This window comes from Hippocampus zosterae, chromosome 9, assembly GCF_025434085.1.
Source record: "Hippocampus zosterae strain Florida chromosome 9, ASM2543408v3, whole genome shotgun sequence".
NCBI lineage: Eukaryota > Metazoa > Chordata > Actinopteri > Syngnathiformes > Syngnathidae > Hippocampus > Hippocampus zosterae.
The window spans coordinates 12,436,822-12,455,287 of NC_067459.1; the positions used below are offsets into that span (position 1 = coordinate 12,436,822).

Consider the following 18,466-nt stretch of genomic DNA (forward strand, 5'->3'; position numbering starts at 1 on the left):
AACGTTCTTGCTGCGTCTGAAACTAACCATAACAAATACTTCCTGGACTATTGGGCATGTGGAAAACCAGTGTTGCCGTTTCCGAACGAAGCAGTAGAGGTCGCTGTTGGATTACACTTTTGCGGAAGGCTTGTTTTCGTTGTAGCGAATCTAGAGTAGAGAAAAAGATTTCGTACAATGGAATAGGGGGATTTTTCATCGTAGGGGAGCAGAAAAGTAGGAATGGCTTTCATGCATGAACATTTTTTCACATCGGGGTATTTTTTGCCCATGTAGGTTTTGTTGTAGAGGAGTTTCACTGTAACTGTTGAAAGCCTCCGGCGGCTGGAATATCTTACGCCGAGTTGTCGTGGATCTTTTCCATGTCAGGACAACGAAGCACTCTCAAGCGGCCGCGGTCGTCCAAAGCCCCTATGCACACGCCATCTGTCAAGTCTGACCGTATCCCATCTTTCTCTCCGTGACATGCGCGCACTCATGGCAGACAATGAGGAGCTTTAAAACCTGTCGTACACTGAGCCGAGTGAACCAGACCAAACCATTGTGCGGCCTAGCTTTCATGGGTGGCCTGTGGTCATCCACTTGTTTTACACAGCCTTGCCAATCAAAATGCACCAACCCCAAAAATACGTTTCCGATTTTTAAGCTAGCGAGACCCAGCCAACTGCCATCAAACCAAACAGATATACAGTTTATACGGTACACATATGCTGTGTGATGCAACAATACTTCGCGGCGACTACATTTATAATTGTGTGGATGAAACGAAATATGCACATGAGCAACGTACACTGTCCACCAGGTTGGGTCAGTGAGTGGATGAGGGTGAGCCAGCCTCACAAAATATCCACATACGGTATTCGCTTTTATTCTTGCCCACTTCCGGTCTTTGTAGCAAGCCGATTCTTCCTTGACTATCACACAATGTTGTTGTGGTTTAATTTGCTCGCATTGCTGGTTTTGCTCCTCGCTTGCTTGACCCAGTCTTCTGCCACTGTTTCACCTGGATAGACTCCATCCAAGAAAGTCAAACTCAAGCCACAGAGCCCTGAAACCCTGCACTGTGAGATTTATTCATCTGCCTCGTGCCAAACCAATCTTCATGCTCCAGAGAACAACAATAAAAGTTATTACCAACTTAAGTCGATGCTGTCGTGCAGCAATTGGGTCGTTAACGTACCTGCCCCAATTTCTATTGTGGTGAATGATTTGGAAGACATACGGCATACTGTATAAACACTCAATGCAACCAGTTGCTCCTCGACATGCCAATGAGCAAACAAACGAGAAATGAGAGTTACATAACTAACCACTTAGTAACATCTTGTTGTTTGTAAGTATTCATGATTAGTCTTCTAAATGGGAACACAACATACTGCAGTAGGGGGAGGCAGGGTGCACTCATTTTGAAAAAATAATCACAATTTTCCCTGCCACAATATTGAAATGATTTGTTCCCGGTCCTCTTACCAAATATCTTTAACGTTTTTTTAACAAATACAAACAAACTGTAATCTGCAATGCCAGTAGACAATATATTTATTGCACAGGTCTTATCGTCCAAAGATCTACTTTTCAAGCAGGCAGCCTCCCACAATCGACCCGTCCCTGCATATGTATGCAGACACACATGTGTGCCACCATGAACAACAGCCATAACGGACCCTAACATGAACGAAACTGAAAAATAACCAAGTTACAAGACAAGACTGCGTGCCTTAGTGGATGACCCGACACTGATAGGCAGGGACACGCGTTTGTCGTGCGTTAAGTGAAGAAACATCATGATCGTAGCTTGCGTATTGGCGTTTTAAAATGCTACTGCTGGCACTCCAGAACCCCATTCTATGACAATGCCATTGGTGCATTGCAGATCAAACAAACTTGGAATGAGAATTGCACACTTTTAACTGCTAAATTCCTGTGATGCAGGTGACCATTTTTTCAAAAAAAAAAGTCACTACTTTTTTATGGATGTGAAACTGATATAATGCTTACAGTGCAGTGTACATTAAAACAAAAATAGATAATATCAATAACACGTGCGCACACACTTTTTTTTTTCTTTCCCTATTTGCCATCACACTCCCCTGGGGTTGACTTGGGACCAGTCCGCGGACGACCGCTCGAGCAGGAGCCACTAGTCGTGCACTCCTGTCTAATAGGTTAGACATGTAATTTTGTAATTAAAAATGTAAATTTCCCCAGTGTGGGGAAATAAAGGATATCCAAGACTTACCCAAAAATAAAAGGTGAATGAACCATTATTTAGATGAACGACAATTTATTTACCGACTTCCGTTAGACTTTTTAACTGACTAAACACTTTGCAGTCTTTGAAGCGTTCAATAAGACAGCTTCACAAAATTCTAACAAGTGTGGCGTAAGTATTTGTCATCAAGTTAAAAATGCCAATAACTGTGGCTTTATCACTTCATTTCTTCATGTCTCATCCAACAATGATACGTACACATGTGAACCGCTTTGATTAAGCACTTAAATTATCTGGACACAATATAAGTAATACAATTGACCAAAATAAGGCATTTTGCTCATCATGCAAACCGAAAATTGCACTGTCGACATTCAAATGTCAATTTGTATTCAATGAACTGTTCTTGTGAACAGCTGCTCGTGCGCCATTCCGATCGATGCGTGACACACACGTTAAAAAATAAGATGGCATAATGTCTGCTCAGAGGCATACAATTAATGTACAGCATCATGTTAAATCAACTCCGAAAAAGAAAGCCATCTGCTCCTCCCCCGAGCTTCCTTTAGCATCAATGATGGTCGAGGGGGATCTGTTGCATGAACTAAATGAGAAAAGAGACTAATGGGAAGGTTGGCGGGGGGAGGGGGGGACTTGCGCGCAGTCGAGCAGCGATGGGGAACCTTTTAAAAAGTCCTCTGAGGGCCGTGCAAAATTGATGACAACATAATCTCGCATTACATTATGAGCGTTTGTAAATTAAACATTTTTGTCCTTTTTTTGCCCATTTTATGGCAGGCGGCATCAAACCCTCCGGAGGTGACATAGAAAGGAAACGTCAACTCACTGGCTTGCATCAGCTGTCCCTGGCGCCCGAACACCTGAGAGAAGGTGGCGTCCTGGCTGCAGCAGGTGAGCGTATCCTCCATGGCGGCTGCGGTGGCTACAAGAGAGCGGGGAGGCACGTCACAGCGGGATGGAGAGCGTGGGGAAGGAGGGAAGAAAGGAAGGAACGGGGCTTACCTTCCAAAACAACGCCCGCTTCCTACTCGCTGCCGTTGAGGGAGCAGACGCAGCCCCGTTAGCTCGCAGCGATGTGAGCCAGAAGTGCTCGCTGTGCAGATGATGGGAATAAGGAGGGAGGCGGGGAGGCTGGGAGGATGGAGAGAAGTTGTGGGCAAAGGGAGGGGCTGGGGAAGGAGGTGTCAGTGGGAAAGTGCCTTCTTGGATGGGGAAGGCATCGACGCTTCAGGTGGCGGGCTCAAGGATGGCAATGAATGCTTTTGCATGATTATTTCATACAGAAGCGGTGTTAAGTTTCACGTTTGTGTCTAAACAACTGGCTACCACAATAAAGTAGTCGTCATGTTTCTCTGGTCTCTTTGTGTAGGATTTTTTTTTTTCCTTTTTAACATCAATTCATAGTTAACGCAGAGCCGGGATTCATTTGTGAATTCTGAATTTGTGAAAGATTGGGCTCAAGATGAAATTAGTGAAGAAAAATCATGTTGCTTTTTCAGTCTTTAGTGACTCAACAGCAAACAGCTCGATGGTGACATCTTTGTACTTCACGTGTTTTAGACAATACAGAGAACTCATTTTGTTGCAAATCGCTGCTGTCTGTATGGTCAGTCAGTCCTCATGTGGTCTGTTATTGTTTAAAATGTGTGGAAAATCTCTTGAGCAAATCTACGAACGCCCTTGACACTGTGAGAAGCGCGTTTTACTGTTGCTCCACTACACCTTGCAGCATGTTGCCTCAAGATTGAAAGTGGATGTGAAAAAAGGTTAGATAGACTTGACTTGGCCTGTTTTGGTCAAAACTGACATTCATAATGCTTTATGGGAGAAACCGTTCGCCACGATGATAAATTTGTATGCCGATTTATTTCTACCAACTGCAATTGTTTTTTTTTTTTTGTACCACCAATGGCTCTTTAACCCTTTCAGGGACAGCGGTTTTATAATTTTATAAGGTTACAGGGTGCATGTAAGGGTTAACCTTTGAAATAGTGTTTGGGTAGATGTATGTCAGCACAGTTAGTATTTCTATCCATCCACCCATTTTCTGATCCGCTTATCCTCACAAGGGTCGGAGGGCCTATCCGAGCTGTCATCGGGGAGTAGGCAGGGAAATACCCTTGAACTGGTTGGCAGCCAGTTGCACATAAGGACACATTAGAGTTTTCCATTAACCTGCCATGCATGTTTTTGGAATGTGGGAGGAAAGCGGAGTACCCGAAGAAAACCCACACAGGGGCAGGGGGAAAACATGCAAACTCCACACAGAAAGCCGGAGCGTAAATTGAACTTTGCACCTCTGCACTGTGTGGCGGACGTGTTCTGAACTGACCTGGCTGATAAATCCTTCTCAGTCGTGCGGTTCCAAAGACTTGGGGGGGGGGGGGGGGGGGCGATTGAGGACGTTTCCAAAATGTGTTTTGTATTTAATACAGAAGTAGCATCAAGGGATGCTAATTTCCTCTGACTGGAATATGTTTTAAATTTCATGCAGAGATGGCGTGAAAGAAATCTGGGCAATTGTTTTGATCGACTGTACAACATTTCCACACTATGCCTCCCCTTCATTTCCACACCTTCACTTCACTTCCTCCCCTTCGTGTTCCAAATCCCCTCCATACATTTCAAGGCTCGGCCTGCTGCCAGAAACGTTGGGAGGTTTATCGCCGCCCTCTGATGAGGACTGGGGAGTGGACAAAATATAATAAAAAGAGAATGAAGAAGAGCAGAAAAGGTCTGCGAAGAAACTGATTAATTAGTTGAAGTATGTAACGAAAATTGGGTAATGAGTCAAAACAAATCCCACGCTGTGCGCAACCCAAGGAGATCAAAGAACACATGCTGGCGTCAAATTACATCAATATAAAATACTCTCACAGGCCTCAGAGGCTCTGTTAGTTTGGGATACAGTTGGCATGGCAACTTCAGACCAACTTGCCACATTTCCTTTTCTAGTTGTAGAGAAGGGGTGGTGGTGGGGGGGGGGGGTCGTCATGATTCTCAAGCTTCTACTCCTTGGTTGCAATGCAGGGTGAAACGAGGTGGCCAGCTGCACGGAATTGCATTTCCTTGAAACGAATGAGAGTGCAGCGTTATGCCACAAAGAAAAATATTTCACCATTTGACATCACCCCCCCCCCCCCCCCCCCCCCCCTGACACACACCTGGTGTAACATAAACTACAGTCATAAAGTGCACCGTCGCAGGGCTGGCACATACCGTATGATAATGATATGATATGACATTTTTAGCATGACGTCTCTGATCCACTGGTGAAAGGACACTTTGATCCTCTCTTCTTTCATCTATAACTGCTTCAGACAAAGTGTATGCAGAAAAGTGGTGAAGATTGCACGACTGTCTGTGTCCTATGTGTTGTGTTATTTTGACTTCAAAATGGCGCCGCGAGAGTGGCTGCCTTTCCAGCAGCTCCTATATTTTGTTGTTCTACTTCTTCCTTTCATAACTTTGCTGCTGTGAATTGGGAATTTCTCCATTGAGAGACTAATAAAGGTTTTCTTTTCTTATCTTATAACCCGGCGATCCCCAACCACTGAGCCCAGCACATTTGGTGCGTTGTTAGAAAAAAAGCACCTTTTGTTAGTTTGGATGCATGTTCAAATATCAAGACAAAATGCTTTTGATTTCAGAATTAATTCTGCTACTACCACCATGAGTTGAATCATCAAAAACATCTTGAATGAAGAGGTATTGTGCTCTCTCACTACTTTGTGGTTCAATTCTTGCGGATTCACTCTATCGCATCTGTTGCAATTTTATCTAACTGTTGTGGCACAATTTCTTGATATGTTCTTGCCTTTTATGTTGGACCGGTCAAAACATTGTTGAATTGAAATTTGTTTAAAAACGAGACCATCAAAATTTGACCACTTGAGCAAGCGCAAAAGGTTTACCTGCAAAGGTTATATCTAGTGCAGTGCTTCTGAACCTGGGTTCGATGAATCCATCTCAGGGGTTCGACAGAGCCTCTATCAAAATTTAAAAAGCTCAAGACTTATGTCTAGAATTTATATTTACTTTCTTCTGTTTTTAATAAACGCATCGTTTGTCTATAATTTGTTTTTTTTTAAAAAGCCATTTTTATTTTTCACGAAAGAAGGGTCTGATGAATGTGCACATGAACTGGTTGGATTCGGTACCTCTAACAAGGTTAAGAACCACTGACCTAGTGCATTTGAAGTTTATGGTGGGATTTGCCCAAAATATCATCATCTCGGTCCATTTTTTAGACTGATGTATGCATCCGCCTTGTTTTTATTCAGGTTGGGGAAAGCAAGTAATACAAGCCTTACCCCCATCTTGTGGTTCAGAACCAGCACCTTACCTACTGCAACACGATGGGTTGCGTTCTAATCAAAGGAAAGCACATGTTCAAGACTTCAATGGAAATAAAAAGCACGCCGTGTACGTCACGAGCAACTTGGCACTCACCAGGCTTTGGAAGCTGACGATGAGATAAACGTGGTGACAGCAAAATCAGGAACTTCGTGTTGCAGCTGCCATGGAAAAGCGACTAAATACTTCATACAAAAACACAGGCAACCCGCAGTTAACTAATTACGCTACACACAAATCCGGATCAACACCATCAACTAGGTGGCAGTATCGTTCCATCATTATCTTGCTTTTCCCTCTTCCATGTCTGTCAAGCATTTTCAAGAGCGAGTACCGTAGTTTTACAATGCAATCGGTAACATGGTTACACTTATGACTGTCAAACATCTGCAATGCTTTTGTCGACATTTCCAATTACCCCCCAGATGGTAAACCTCTGCGTGCATTGATGTAATTTGATATAATTTCTCTCTCCCACAGTAAATTGCTAACTCATCTCCATCCTTACGTTAGTTGTGCAACAGCCATTCGCCACGTACGCATTACGTCATCATTTTAAAGGCAGTTTTTGTTTGTTTTATAAGTGTATTTTTTTTAAATAAATTCCAACCAACATTTCATTTGTAGGCACTTTCCAGTCCAATCCGAAGGTCATTGCTTCAGTTTTTTCTTTTGAAAAGACTGGGGGGAAAAAACAACAAATCCAAGGGCACGGCAAGAAACAAATCACTTTTGTTGGGTCAATTATAGCAATATTTTACTTGAGGTCATTCGGGATGTTCATCTTATAACACAACTTTTCCATTATCGCTGCAAGGCAAGACACTTTTTTGATTCATTGTGGAAATATAAATTAGGGTCCATTCATAGTGTTGAATTGACTTTCCCATGTCCATGCTACAAGTGTTTCGAGCGGCGTCTGCATTGTCTGTGCTCGATTCACGGAAAAGTGTTCATTAAAAACGTGTTTGGAGGGACACCGGCATCCGTTTTGTTACGTTAGGTTGGCATGGCTCTCGAACAACAATTACATTTAAAAAGAAGAACACACAAAGAATGTGGGAACAAGAGATACTGTTACACTTAATTTGTCCAAAAATGTTTCAACCACGCATTCTGAACATGACAAGTGACCAATTTACAGCAAAAATAAACAAAAACAAAACATTGATGAATACATTCCATCGTTCAATTCATGAAGCCAATCTTTTACACATTTTGGCAGTTGATTCTAAAGTGCTGCAAGGACGTTCGAGTGACGTATTTTTTTTTTATCTCAAAGAAGGATCGATAGCATGTTAAGTCGGCGATAGGACCACATCAACGTTACAGCCGGAATCGCCCGCTAACGTCAGAGAAACAAACGGATATGAACAGCCACGGTAACAATTTGAGATGTCATCGAGATCTCGACTGGAGGAATTAACAGTTGTCCATCCATACACAGGCACGCGCACACAGAATTCCTGAGGACCAATTGTTGCAGTCAACTGCCGCATTTCATTTCCCCGCACAAATGATAAGCCAATAGAACATTTTTCTACAATAAGACCACCGCTGAAGCTGCAGTGTGACATAAGATTGCAAAACAAAACAAAATGTATAAATTGAACCCGGCGGCCACTGGAAGAGACTTGGAAATTTGTCATCATCTAGATTATACATTATATTTCAACACATGCATTAGGAAACTCTTAGGGGAAATAAAATGTCCAAAATGATCTTAAAACAACCAAACTGAGTAGTAGTAGTAAGCAAGTTTCCCTAACTGATGCATGATTGCCCTTTGCAATAGATCAGCTTTGACAGAGCCCTAATGTTACTGTTTTGGGTCAAGTAATGACACATTTTATCCACATAATTATATATTTATATATATATATTAACTCACTGCCATTTACAGTGTGTTTTTCTTTTTTGCAAGGCTGGCTAAAAAACAAACAAACGGAGGCTCAGTTTAGTTTGTATGACAAGTGGAAGAAAACGAAAACAGTCCGGCAAGGCAGTCCAGTTATCCTCGTGTGGGACAACAAGAGCCCATGTCCCAGGAACCCGTCAAGGTCAACGTGGCTCGCTTACTTCATCGGCATCTCCTGGAAGCACACGCATAGTGGAATGAAAACATTACAATATAACGAGTTGAGCGTACGACGCGCAAGCAGAAAGAAAGCACTGGGACGTCAGGCAGCCGAGAGGACTCTGCATCAAAGCGGCATTTCTGTTTGATAGGTTCGTTTCTCAACTGTTTTTTTTTTATATATCCGATCGTACATTCCAAAAAATAAGCCAGTAACATTTAGCGTTAGGGTAACACGGCATTATGGAAGTCGAAAGTGGCTTGTTTACAGGGCTGATGCGAGCTTAATATTGCCAGAGGTGTGATTTTGTTCAAGGTCTATTCATCACATTGATACACCTTTACAAGCGCGTGCCATTATGAGTGTGGTCAGCGGCCAAGTTTGAAAATTGCGCTGGTGCACTTTCGCGAGGTTGGTCAGAGTCTCAAGGGGCAAATGAGGGGAGAGGGGCTTCATTTGAATCTTGCAAGCAGTTTTAACACTGCAAAGTCCGCCCTTTACTTGCCACTTTTACTCGCAAATTTAGAGTCACCCACCGGAGCGTCTTTCAGCTCAGGCGCCGGCGCGTCCTCCGATTTGGCCTCGGCAGCGGGGGCTGCCATCTGCGAGCTCCTGGTGACTGGACCGCCGAGCCTTTCCCTCATTCGAAGGGAGAAGCGCTCTTCTTTCTTGGGTTGCGGCGGTGACACCGATTTGGGCTCTGCTAACCTCTTGGGCAACGCTTTGCCCATCCGCTGCATCCTTACAGGTTGCTTTTGTGTCGCGGCGTCACCCGGCGAGTGCGTGGGTGACACCTGAGCCTGGTTCTTGGCTTTTTTTCCGGGGACAGGCGCCGGGTCCGGAGCGGGCCTCTTCTGCATACTTTTGCCTTTAGTGGTCTGCGGTGGTTCGGTTAGCTCCGCCGCACCGGAACTACGAGCTCTCGTTTTTCCGAGGGGTTTTAGTTCCGGCTCCGTTTGTGCCGCTTCACTTTCTTTCTTCCTGGTATTTTTATCCGCGCCGGCCACGCCGACTTTCCTCTTGTCCTCAAGTGTTTTCTTGCCCTTTTTGGCGGCGGGCTTCATGGGGCAGCTGACGGCCATGTGCTTGCTGAGACTGGCTTGATAAGTAAACTCCCGGCTGCAGTGGGGGCAAACGGTAGTTTGCTCCTCTTCGACTTTAACGGCGGCCTTCTTAGCCGAGGTGGCGGCTTTATTCTTTTGCGAAATGGCCTTCTGGACAAGCTGGTTTTTCTTCTTACTGAGGGCACTCATTTTTGTTTTGCTCAGGTCCTGATTAAAATTAAGTCTCTTTGGCTGGCCCATTCTTCGGAAGGCACTCTGGCCCGCTGACGGTGACGCGACCCCATTGGGAGACTTGACTATTTGCTTGAGCGGGACGGGGTTCTTTTTGGGAGTGTAGCGCTTTTTGTCGCTGGCATTGGCGCAGGCCAAAATGTGCTGGTGCAGCTCCGGCATGTTGTCAAAGCTGTTGCCGCACTTGGTGCAGCGGATGGCGGTGGTGAACGTCTGGGGTATGTTGTGTGTGGTGAAGTTGGTCGCGGAGGCCATGGAGCCGGCGTGCGAACGGCTGTGATAGGAAAAGGGGGGAGGCTTGTAACTGGGGTAATGCTGGTTCTGACCCAGTCGGACGTCGGGGCCTTTGGGCTTTCCGCCTTCGGAGGCCATGATCTTTATGGTGGTGTAGAGCTCCTCATTAGGATCCTCCGCGCCGTCATTCGCCGGATCGCCATTCCCGTCCGGCTCTTCCTTTGCAGGCGTCGCGTCATTTTCTTTTGGCCCTTCCTCGGGGGTGTCTCGAGCTGGCGTGGAGACGCCGATTTCTTCTTTGGCTCGGGATGGATCGGTGTAATTTTGCGGCCTGAGTTTACCGCTCTCCACGGAGGTATGTGTGCAGGCGTCATTTGGATGCAGATCGTTTTGGTGCTGTTGCAAATTGCAGAGAAAGGCAAACTCCTTGGAACACGCAGAACACACGAAGATGGTGCCCACCCCGTGCAGCGTGGTCCGGTGGGCGAGAAGGGCGTCCGCGTCGCCAAATAACTGCACGCAGAACTCGCACTTGAAGGGCCAATCCGACGCGTGCTCAGCGATATGCCCGCTGAGCTCCTTCATGGAGTTGAACGGGCTCTCGCACACGTTGCAAACAAAAGTCTTGGAGTAAGTAGAGTTGATTTTTTCGAAAGGCGGAGGTGAAGCGTCAACATTATCCCGAGGCACGTGGTTTGTGACAGAGGGCTCATCTGTGCAATTCTCACGCTCCTCTTTTATCTTTGCAGGTGGAAGGCTTTGCGGAAGCAGCAATGGGACCGGGTCACGTGACACGGGGGGAGAGGGGGGTGTCGGCAAAGACTCCGGCTGGGGCGAGAGAGCAGCCGAGTCTGAGTTTTCAGACTTTGGAGTTCCCGAGTTGAGGTCTCGGTTCGTTGGACCGTTGGGCAGGCTCCCGCTTGCCTCAGTCGGAGAAACGTCTTGTGCAACGGACAGGCCGACTGGAGGAGACTCGGGAGGTGCGGAATGATCGAGGGGATCCCGGAGCGGAGTGTTTGGGGAGTCCAGTGTCTCAGAGTGATGCTGCTCTTCTTCGTCTTTGTCGTCACCGGCGAATACACTCTGCGCTTCTTCCGACGGGAGCTGCGGCGACATCTTTGGAGATAGGACAGGAAGAGGCCGCTGGGCTGAGGAGTCCGCGGGCCGGGAGAGCGGAGAGTTGGCTACGGCCGGCGGCGAGGGCATGGTGGGGAGCACGGGGGGTGGCGGCGTTGCGGACGTCACACTGGAGGCGCCGGGTGAGGAGGGGTTCATTGTGACGGGGGTTAAGGATGGAGGGGAGGGGTGGTCCGACTCAACATTGGGAGACTGTGGTTGAAAAGCGACGTTGGCGGGCAGCGAGGGTCCCTCGTCTGTCGCTAAGGGCAAACCCACATACTCGTTCATCAACACCTTTTCAAGCATGCTGGTGTTTGGCTTCCTCTTTTTCACTTGCAGCTGCGGCGCCGCGCTTCCCTTCAAGTCCGGGTCGGCAACAGGCTTCCGATGCAAGCTCAGATCAAGCGCGGCATCGTTGAGAACCTTGTTGGGGGTGTCGCTTCTTTTACTGACAGTGTTTGACAGGTCCAATGGTTGTTGATTGCAAGCGGCGCCTCCGTTGCCAGAGGAGCTTTGGGCAGGGTTGCTTCCGTAAGGGTTCAAGGCCGCGGCGTCATCCTTCTCCAACGAGTCGAGGTTGTCCAGTCTCGGCACCTTGAGAGCGTACGAGCTCAAAGCCTCGGCCTTACAAGCCTCCGCTCGAGACGGCGGACTAAGCTGCGACGCCGACGGCGGCGAGGCCGTTCGCCGTTTAAAGCGACCCGAGGGGCCTTGCAACGGCGTGACGGAAAGCGGCGACGCCAGCCTCTGGCTTTCTGTTATGAGCGTGATGGACTTCTGAACGTCTTGTGTCTGGAGGAGCTGCTTGAGCTTCGGGGACAGATAAACAGTTTTCTCCCGTTGAAATCCCGACGAATCCGCCGCTTGCTGGATCAGGCCGCCAACTAGCAAGTTCGGCGAGGACGCCGCCGCGGATGACGACGAGGTAGTGAACGATACCGTTTCCGCCTCGATTTTGAGGCCGGGAACAAGAGGTGGCGTCAGCGTTCTTCTTTTGGACGACGGCGGACAGAAGTTGGACACTTGCTTGACGCTGCCGGCTCGGGCCTCCGCTTTAAGCGCCTGACTAAGCTGACCGGGGCTGATGATGACGGTGTCCAGACCAAACAGGGCAGCCGATCGAGTGTCCACCTCGATGACCTCGCAGCTGCTCACCGTGCCGGTGGACACTATTTTGCCGTCAATGTAGAAACTCAAGTTCTCCGAGATGTTTTGGGATATGTCCACAACGTAATCGTCCCGGTCAGCCTCGTCTTCTGTGTCGGCGCTCGGTAAGTACACGAGGGCGGGGCTGGCGTTGGGCGACGCGTCGGGTCGCGGCGGCTCCGATGCCTCCTGCAGCAGCATGCCTTTCCGCCGAACGCCCTTTGGTAACAAGTGTCGCTCATGTATTCTGCGCTGGTGCCGTCGCATGTTGGTGTGTGTGCCAAACGCTTTGTTACAGTACTTGCAGGGATGAAGCTCTTTGGATGCCCCGCTTTCGTCTAAAATGAACGGAGGGTCGGCTTGAGACCCCGACTCCTTCCTCGGCGCCTCGGCGTAGTGTGCGGGTCCTCCAGTAAGCTGCGACCCCACGGCAGCATGGTGACTCGTAGGGCTGGTGCAGTCGGGACTGGAAATGTCCGTCTGCGCCGCGGGGCTGAGCAGATGAGCGGTTCCGGCCAAGGAGCCGGGCTTCTTCTTGGCGCCGCTCTCGTGTCTCCTCTCGTGGCGCCGCCGACCCACCTGCGATCCAAAGGACTTGCTACAGTACCGACACTTGAAGAGTTGCGTTTGCTGGCCGGTGACGGCGTGAATGTGGATGTGACGCTCCAGACCCTGCCTGGTGGAGAAGTGCCGTTCGCAGTGCGGACAGGGAAACGAATCTCCGTGGGGATCCCCATCGAGCAAGGGGTCGAAGTCGGGATCGGTGTCGGCCTCTTGTTCTTGCCTTTGGGGCGGCGAAGACGGCGACTGGCTTCTTTCCATCTCTCCGAGGGACACGTGGGGCTGCCGCTGGGCTATTTGCTGCTGTGCTTCGACGGAAGCAAGCAAATTATTTGCATCCTCTTCCTCCTCCTCCTCCTCTTCCTCGTTTGCCCCATCCATCATGTCGACTGACATGTCCTGCACATCTCTGTGGTCAGTCATTTCTGTGGGCGTGACTTTGGATGGTCCTTGTGTTAACGGCCTCTCATCCTCCTCCTTCACACCTGTCAACAGTCATCACCAATGTCAGGCAAATGAATTGACACCCAGGCTCGTGGATTAGATTTTACAATCGATTTTAAAGGTCACACGCTGATGTAGAAATTGACGGTTCGCTCAGACATATTTATAACTCGGGGGCATGTTCTGCTTTTTTGCATCACTCATTCCACTGAAAAATGTGCTTCAGGCGCTTGCAGCAAAGGCGACAGGAAGGCTGTCGGGTACACATATTCACTATGTCAACAGGCTGAAAGTCAACTCGCCTTCTTCCCCATCCCACATCTCCGCAGATTTGTCTCCACTTGTTTTCTGCGAGTCGGCCCAAACAGCTCTAACAGCTTTCTTCTGCCTGCAGACAAAAACATGAAAAGCTCGACGGTCTCAGAGAACAAAGCGCAAGTATTTGCAACCATATTTTAGTGAATGCAAAGCTCCCTTCGATTTTTTTTCTTGACAGCCAAATACCTTTATGACTAGCCAAAATAAGTTACAAAAAAAAAAAAAAAAGTGATGCATTTTTATACTGCGCTTAGGTCGAACTCCCACATTCACCTGTTAAAATCCAGACCAAGAAATTCTCTCAACTTTTTTTCGGCAACAAAATGAATTAATTTAGATAAACTACATGATTTTATTATTAGGAATTTATCCCTTCACTTTCGTAACATTTGAGTTTTATCTTGTAAAATTTCAGATAATCCGAAACTTCAGACTCAATTATTTTAAGACTTTATTCTTGTCCTGGAATGAATATTTGTGCAAAAACTGCCACTTCCTTTCTGTGAAGTTTATACTACAATTAAATTTTTCGGAAGGCTATCACTTTTACTTGGAACAGTCTTCGTTGATACTTAAATACTTAAGTTGATACTTAAATTTGAGGAAAAATAAACACTCTCAGGGGTTTCTCGTAACAGTGGAACTTCATCCTTCAACATTATGACTATTTTAATAACATTACATTTACTCGTAACATTAAGTCTAGTCAACACTTATAATAATGTAACTTAATTCTCTTAACGTTATGCCTTTTAACATGGATCATGACAACTTTATTCTCATACTAAATTCACGCTATTAGGACTTCATTGTCTTACCTTAAATCTTTTTTCTTGAACATTTGGACTTTATGCTTGTAAGATTGTTTATTCTCTTGACCTTAACACCTTTTCTTGTAATTACCGCATATGTTTTGGTATTGTATTTTAACTTAATTAAGATCCCCCCCACCTCCCTATTTTCAGTGTTGACCTATATCATAAAGGAAAAGGCATTAAGTCAAATTACATTCACTGGAGTCATTCAAGCTTTTGCAAGTCAAGATGAATCAAGCATTTGGGCTATTTATAAAGCAGCTTTGAGCAACTTTACAACAAGTGTGCGATGTGAGAAGTGTCCTTCATGGGACGGTAACAATCTCCGTATGGGTATCTAACAGATAGTCTTAGCGTTGTAACGCTTTTACAGCGAGTATTAGCACGTCGTTTAGCCACTCGGACTCGCCACCGTTTCAATGCGGAGATCGAATGAGCGTTTGAAACCCGGCGACACTCTTGGCTCAAACTTATGGGAATGCTGTGAGACCTTTCGCAGGTTCGGAATGTGATGCGTTGGATATATTTACGGTGCCTCTGCATTTAATTGGAGTTTAGACTTATTTTGAGAAACCTTAATCTTCTATGAGGACCTCGGCAATGCATGTTGCATCACAAAAGGGCACAATTATCCACCATCTTTGGACAGCTTTGTGAAAAATTTGAAACGGCTGCCACTAGGAGTGTTAAGAGAGGACTGTGTGACTATATAACCATTATTGTTTGGAAAATGAAGGCATTGTTTTGTTTTGAAGAGTGTTTAACTTCTTTTGATACCTCTGTGGCAAGAATGATACCCCCTACACACAGAATAGATAAAATAACTTTTGCCACATTTTTGCAGTTTTTGGACACCTAAAAACATCTTGATTTAACACTGAGGGACTAAGAAATGCTGACGTACCGTATGCCAACTAAAATGCTACTTAAAACAGTATCTGTACAGTTCACGCATGTCATACAGGGGGAATTCTCAGTTGACGATGTTCGAACAAAAGATTGAGGTCAAGAACTGCACACAATGAACTCGTGTGCACAGCCACTGAAGAACACGTCCTCGTGCAGCACGCAAAGATCCTGCCATAGTTTCTGTTTTTTAATTTGTTCTGTATTTATGGCTTACTGGAATTATTAGTGGTAGAATGATGCTTCAGTGAGTGACGCCTTCACTGGCTATTCTGGAGTCCACCGTGACCGGCTGAGAGGTCACGTGACCCAGTGTTACAAAGCCTAATTCAAAATCAAAGCACAGCGGGGAGTTTGTGTGAGGTCAGTCATCCCGTATGCATGCACTTCAGGACACAGCTCATGACTGCATGCTGTCAACGCGGACCAAGTCAGACGGGTTCATTATAGTTGAATCGCATTCATGCCTACAGGGATCCACAATTTGTGGCCTCCATAAGCCCAGAAATCATGTGATACAGTTACAGATTCACGACACAATTTGTATAATTGCCTTAAGGCTTTATACCATCACTTCACCCTAATTCAAGTATGAAATCTGAATTGAAAGCTCAGCCCCAGTTAGAAACTCTTAATTTGAAACCCGGTCTTGGAAGTCTGCTTTGAACGCTTACCCACACTCTATGACCATAAACTCTCTTTGAATTGCACATTTGAAACCCTAGGCCGCGCGCTTGAATCCTAAATCAGAAACCCTAACTGCGTCTAGACAACCTATCCAAGGCCCGACACCCCAAATTCTGAACCCAGCCCTGACTTAAAACTAAGATTGAAATCTTTTTGGAAACTCTGCACTTGTCTTAAAACCCGGATGTGAAACCAAAGTTTGAAATCCTAACATTGGTCAGACATCCTAATTTAAAACTGACCGTGTCTTGACACCTTTGGTTTAAAACCAACCTCAGTCAAGGAACCCCAATTTGAAATCCTACTTTGTACTGTATTTGGAAATCCTCATTTGAAAGACGACTGCTAAATTGGAATCCTACTTGAAACGCTAAGCTTTGTTACGATGGATTCATACCTAAATTTAATTCCTACCAAAGATGTATGAGACCCTAAATTCAAATGTTTGAAACCTGAATTTGGTTGAAACCATAACCAGGTTTCATGCCCACAGTTGAATACCTAACTCAGATGTGTAACCTTACGTTTCACATTGAAATCCTATGAAACCTTGTGACCCAAACTTTGGCTTGAATCCCTAATTGAAAACCCTCAAGTTTTCTTGAAATCTGAATTTAAATTGCTTGAAATCCAAGTATGAAACCTCAATTTGCTGGAAACTCCAACCGTGTCATAATGTCCTGACCCAGGCTTTACGTCCTCACCTCGAATTGAAACCCTACTTTGAAATCATAACCCTGGCTACACACTGCTTGATACCATACGCATTCACATTGAAATCCTACTTTGAAACAGAAACTTGTGCCTCTAACCCTAACTCTGGCTTTATACCCCACTTTAAAACAATCCAAGCATTTAGAGTCAACTCACACGGGAGCTAAGAAGGAAGACTCATCCATGTCACAAGAGCCTAGCAGCAAGATCCATTTATCTTTGACTGACAAAAAAAACGGCGTCCAAAGTTCACAGCACACTGCGAGGAATTTCCTCCCAAGTCAGTTGAACATTATGTGTTCAAATCAACAATCTCCTTGTTTGATTGCACATAATTCAGAGTAAATATGGGATACAAATGATTTTACACGATTGCACAACTTTACAGAAATGGCGTTTTGCTTGGATGGGGTTCCGGAGAAACTTGTAAATGGTATCCCACTACATTAGACGCAAGAGAAGGGGTTGACGTGTCTTAATGGAATTATGTTTGATTTCAACTGAGACGTAAGAAAATAGTTTACCATCTGCTTCCATGCACCGAGGTGTCCCGGGCTAGCCGCCTAGCTTCCCTTAGCATTCGCCAGTCTTGACAACCTGATCGACTGGTTCTTCCGCCGTAGACTTGGAGCAAAGAGATGGCCGGCTCGGTTCGAATACTCCCCACAAACGCTCGAAACGGGGGTGGTATTTATATTTGCTACCCAATACCGGCGAGGCTGGAGAGATGGGGGCAGTAACCAGCAACCGCAGCGCAGGAGGTGGAGAGTCGGGCGTTCGGCTTAGCTTTAGCTCGCCGCGCTAGGCCACCGCCAAGAGGAGGCTCTCCGATGGATGGCTTTCATGCTTTTCGGGAACTCAGGAAGGTCACATCCTCGACAAGGAGCCGCTTGAGCGGGGGTAGGGCTCGCTATGAGTAGAGTTCGGGCGACTGCCGAAAGAGGCGGTTAGCGTAACGACTTTGGGGCGTCATTCAGTAGCCACAGCGACAACTTTGATATCGGGTATAAAAGTGGAGAAAAGCCCCCCTTCTCCTCTTCCTACTCCCTTCACAACCATCAGCTAGCCTCTCAATGCTAGCTACTAGCTCAACTTAGCTCCCAAGTGCTAAGAAATCACACTGCGGCGAATTTAGCGGAGGTGTCCGATGTTGGAAATCGGACTTCTTAAAACGCGTGTCAAATCCACTTAAAAGTGCCCGATCTCTGTTAAACACACAAAAAGAGGCCTCACCTCGGCAATTTTCCCCTTTCTTCCTCCGGTGCAGCTGTTATCTCGGGGTTGGCTCGGCTCGCCTTGCACGGTGCTGTACCACACCAGCAGCCACCCAGCAGCTCGTCTCCGGGCGCGATAGGCTGCTAAGAGTGAGGGATGAGCCAGAGGTCCAATCACACGCCGCCTCGCCGCCTCTCCGCACCGAGGGGGAGATTTGGGACAGCGAGCATCTAATCTGGTTGTGATGCGTTCACGGTGCACTTTGGTACCTTCCATGTCAACATGTCGGCGCCCAAAAAGACGGAACACTTTGCTACCTTTTGTCGCGACGTGATTTGACTTGTG

At 46.5% G+C, this 18,466-nt stretch overlaps 2 protein-coding genes across 4 annotated transcripts in view; both read right to left on the reverse strand.

Moving 5' to 3' along the window:
• kaznb (kazrin, periplakin interacting protein b) overlaps window positions 1–7,162 on the reverse strand; it is a 107,603-nt gene extending 100,441 nt beyond the window's left edge. Inside the window, exons 1-5 of one of the 2 annotated variants that reach the window (XM_052075681.1) lie at window positions 6,686–7,162; window positions 6,547–6,603; window positions 4,810–4,916; window positions 3,236–3,364; window positions 3,060–3,155 (exon numbers count right to left, since the gene is read on the reverse strand). In XM_052075681.1, the coding sequence (XP_051931641.1) occupies window positions 3,060–3,141 (82 nt within the window). In that variant the 5' untranslated portion in view covers window positions 3,142–3,155; window positions 3,236–3,364; window positions 4,810–4,916; window positions 6,547–6,603; window positions 6,686–7,162. Of the gene's footprint in view, window positions 1–3,059; window positions 3,156–3,235; window positions 4,155–4,809; window positions 4,917–6,546; window positions 6,604–6,685 lie in introns of those variants that run through there. The other variant, XM_052075683.1, reaches the window with a different exon arrangement.
• Window positions 7,163–7,299: 137 nt separating this feature from the next.
• Window positions 7,300–18,286, reverse strand: prdm2b (PR domain containing 2, with ZNF domain b). 2 transcript variants are annotated; one of them, XM_052075680.1, is made up of 4 exons: window positions 18,140–18,286; window positions 13,769–13,854; window positions 9,204–13,507; window positions 7,300–8,682 (listed from the first exon to the last, which is right to left on the reverse strand). In XM_052075680.1, the coding sequence occupies exons 2-4, from the start codon at window positions 13,785–13,787 to the stop codon at window positions 8,665–8,667; spliced, it is 4,341 nt and encodes a 1,446-aa protein (XP_051931640.1). In that variant the 5' UTR covers window positions 13,788–13,854; window positions 18,140–18,286; the 3' UTR covers window positions 7,300–8,664. The 2 variants fall into 2 exon arrangements, with proteins under 2 accessions (XP_051931640.1, XP_051931639.1); XM_052075679.1 differs by lacking the exon at window positions 18,140–18,286 and adding an exon at window positions 17,431–18,109.
• Window positions 18,287–18,466: the final 180 nt, after the last annotated feature.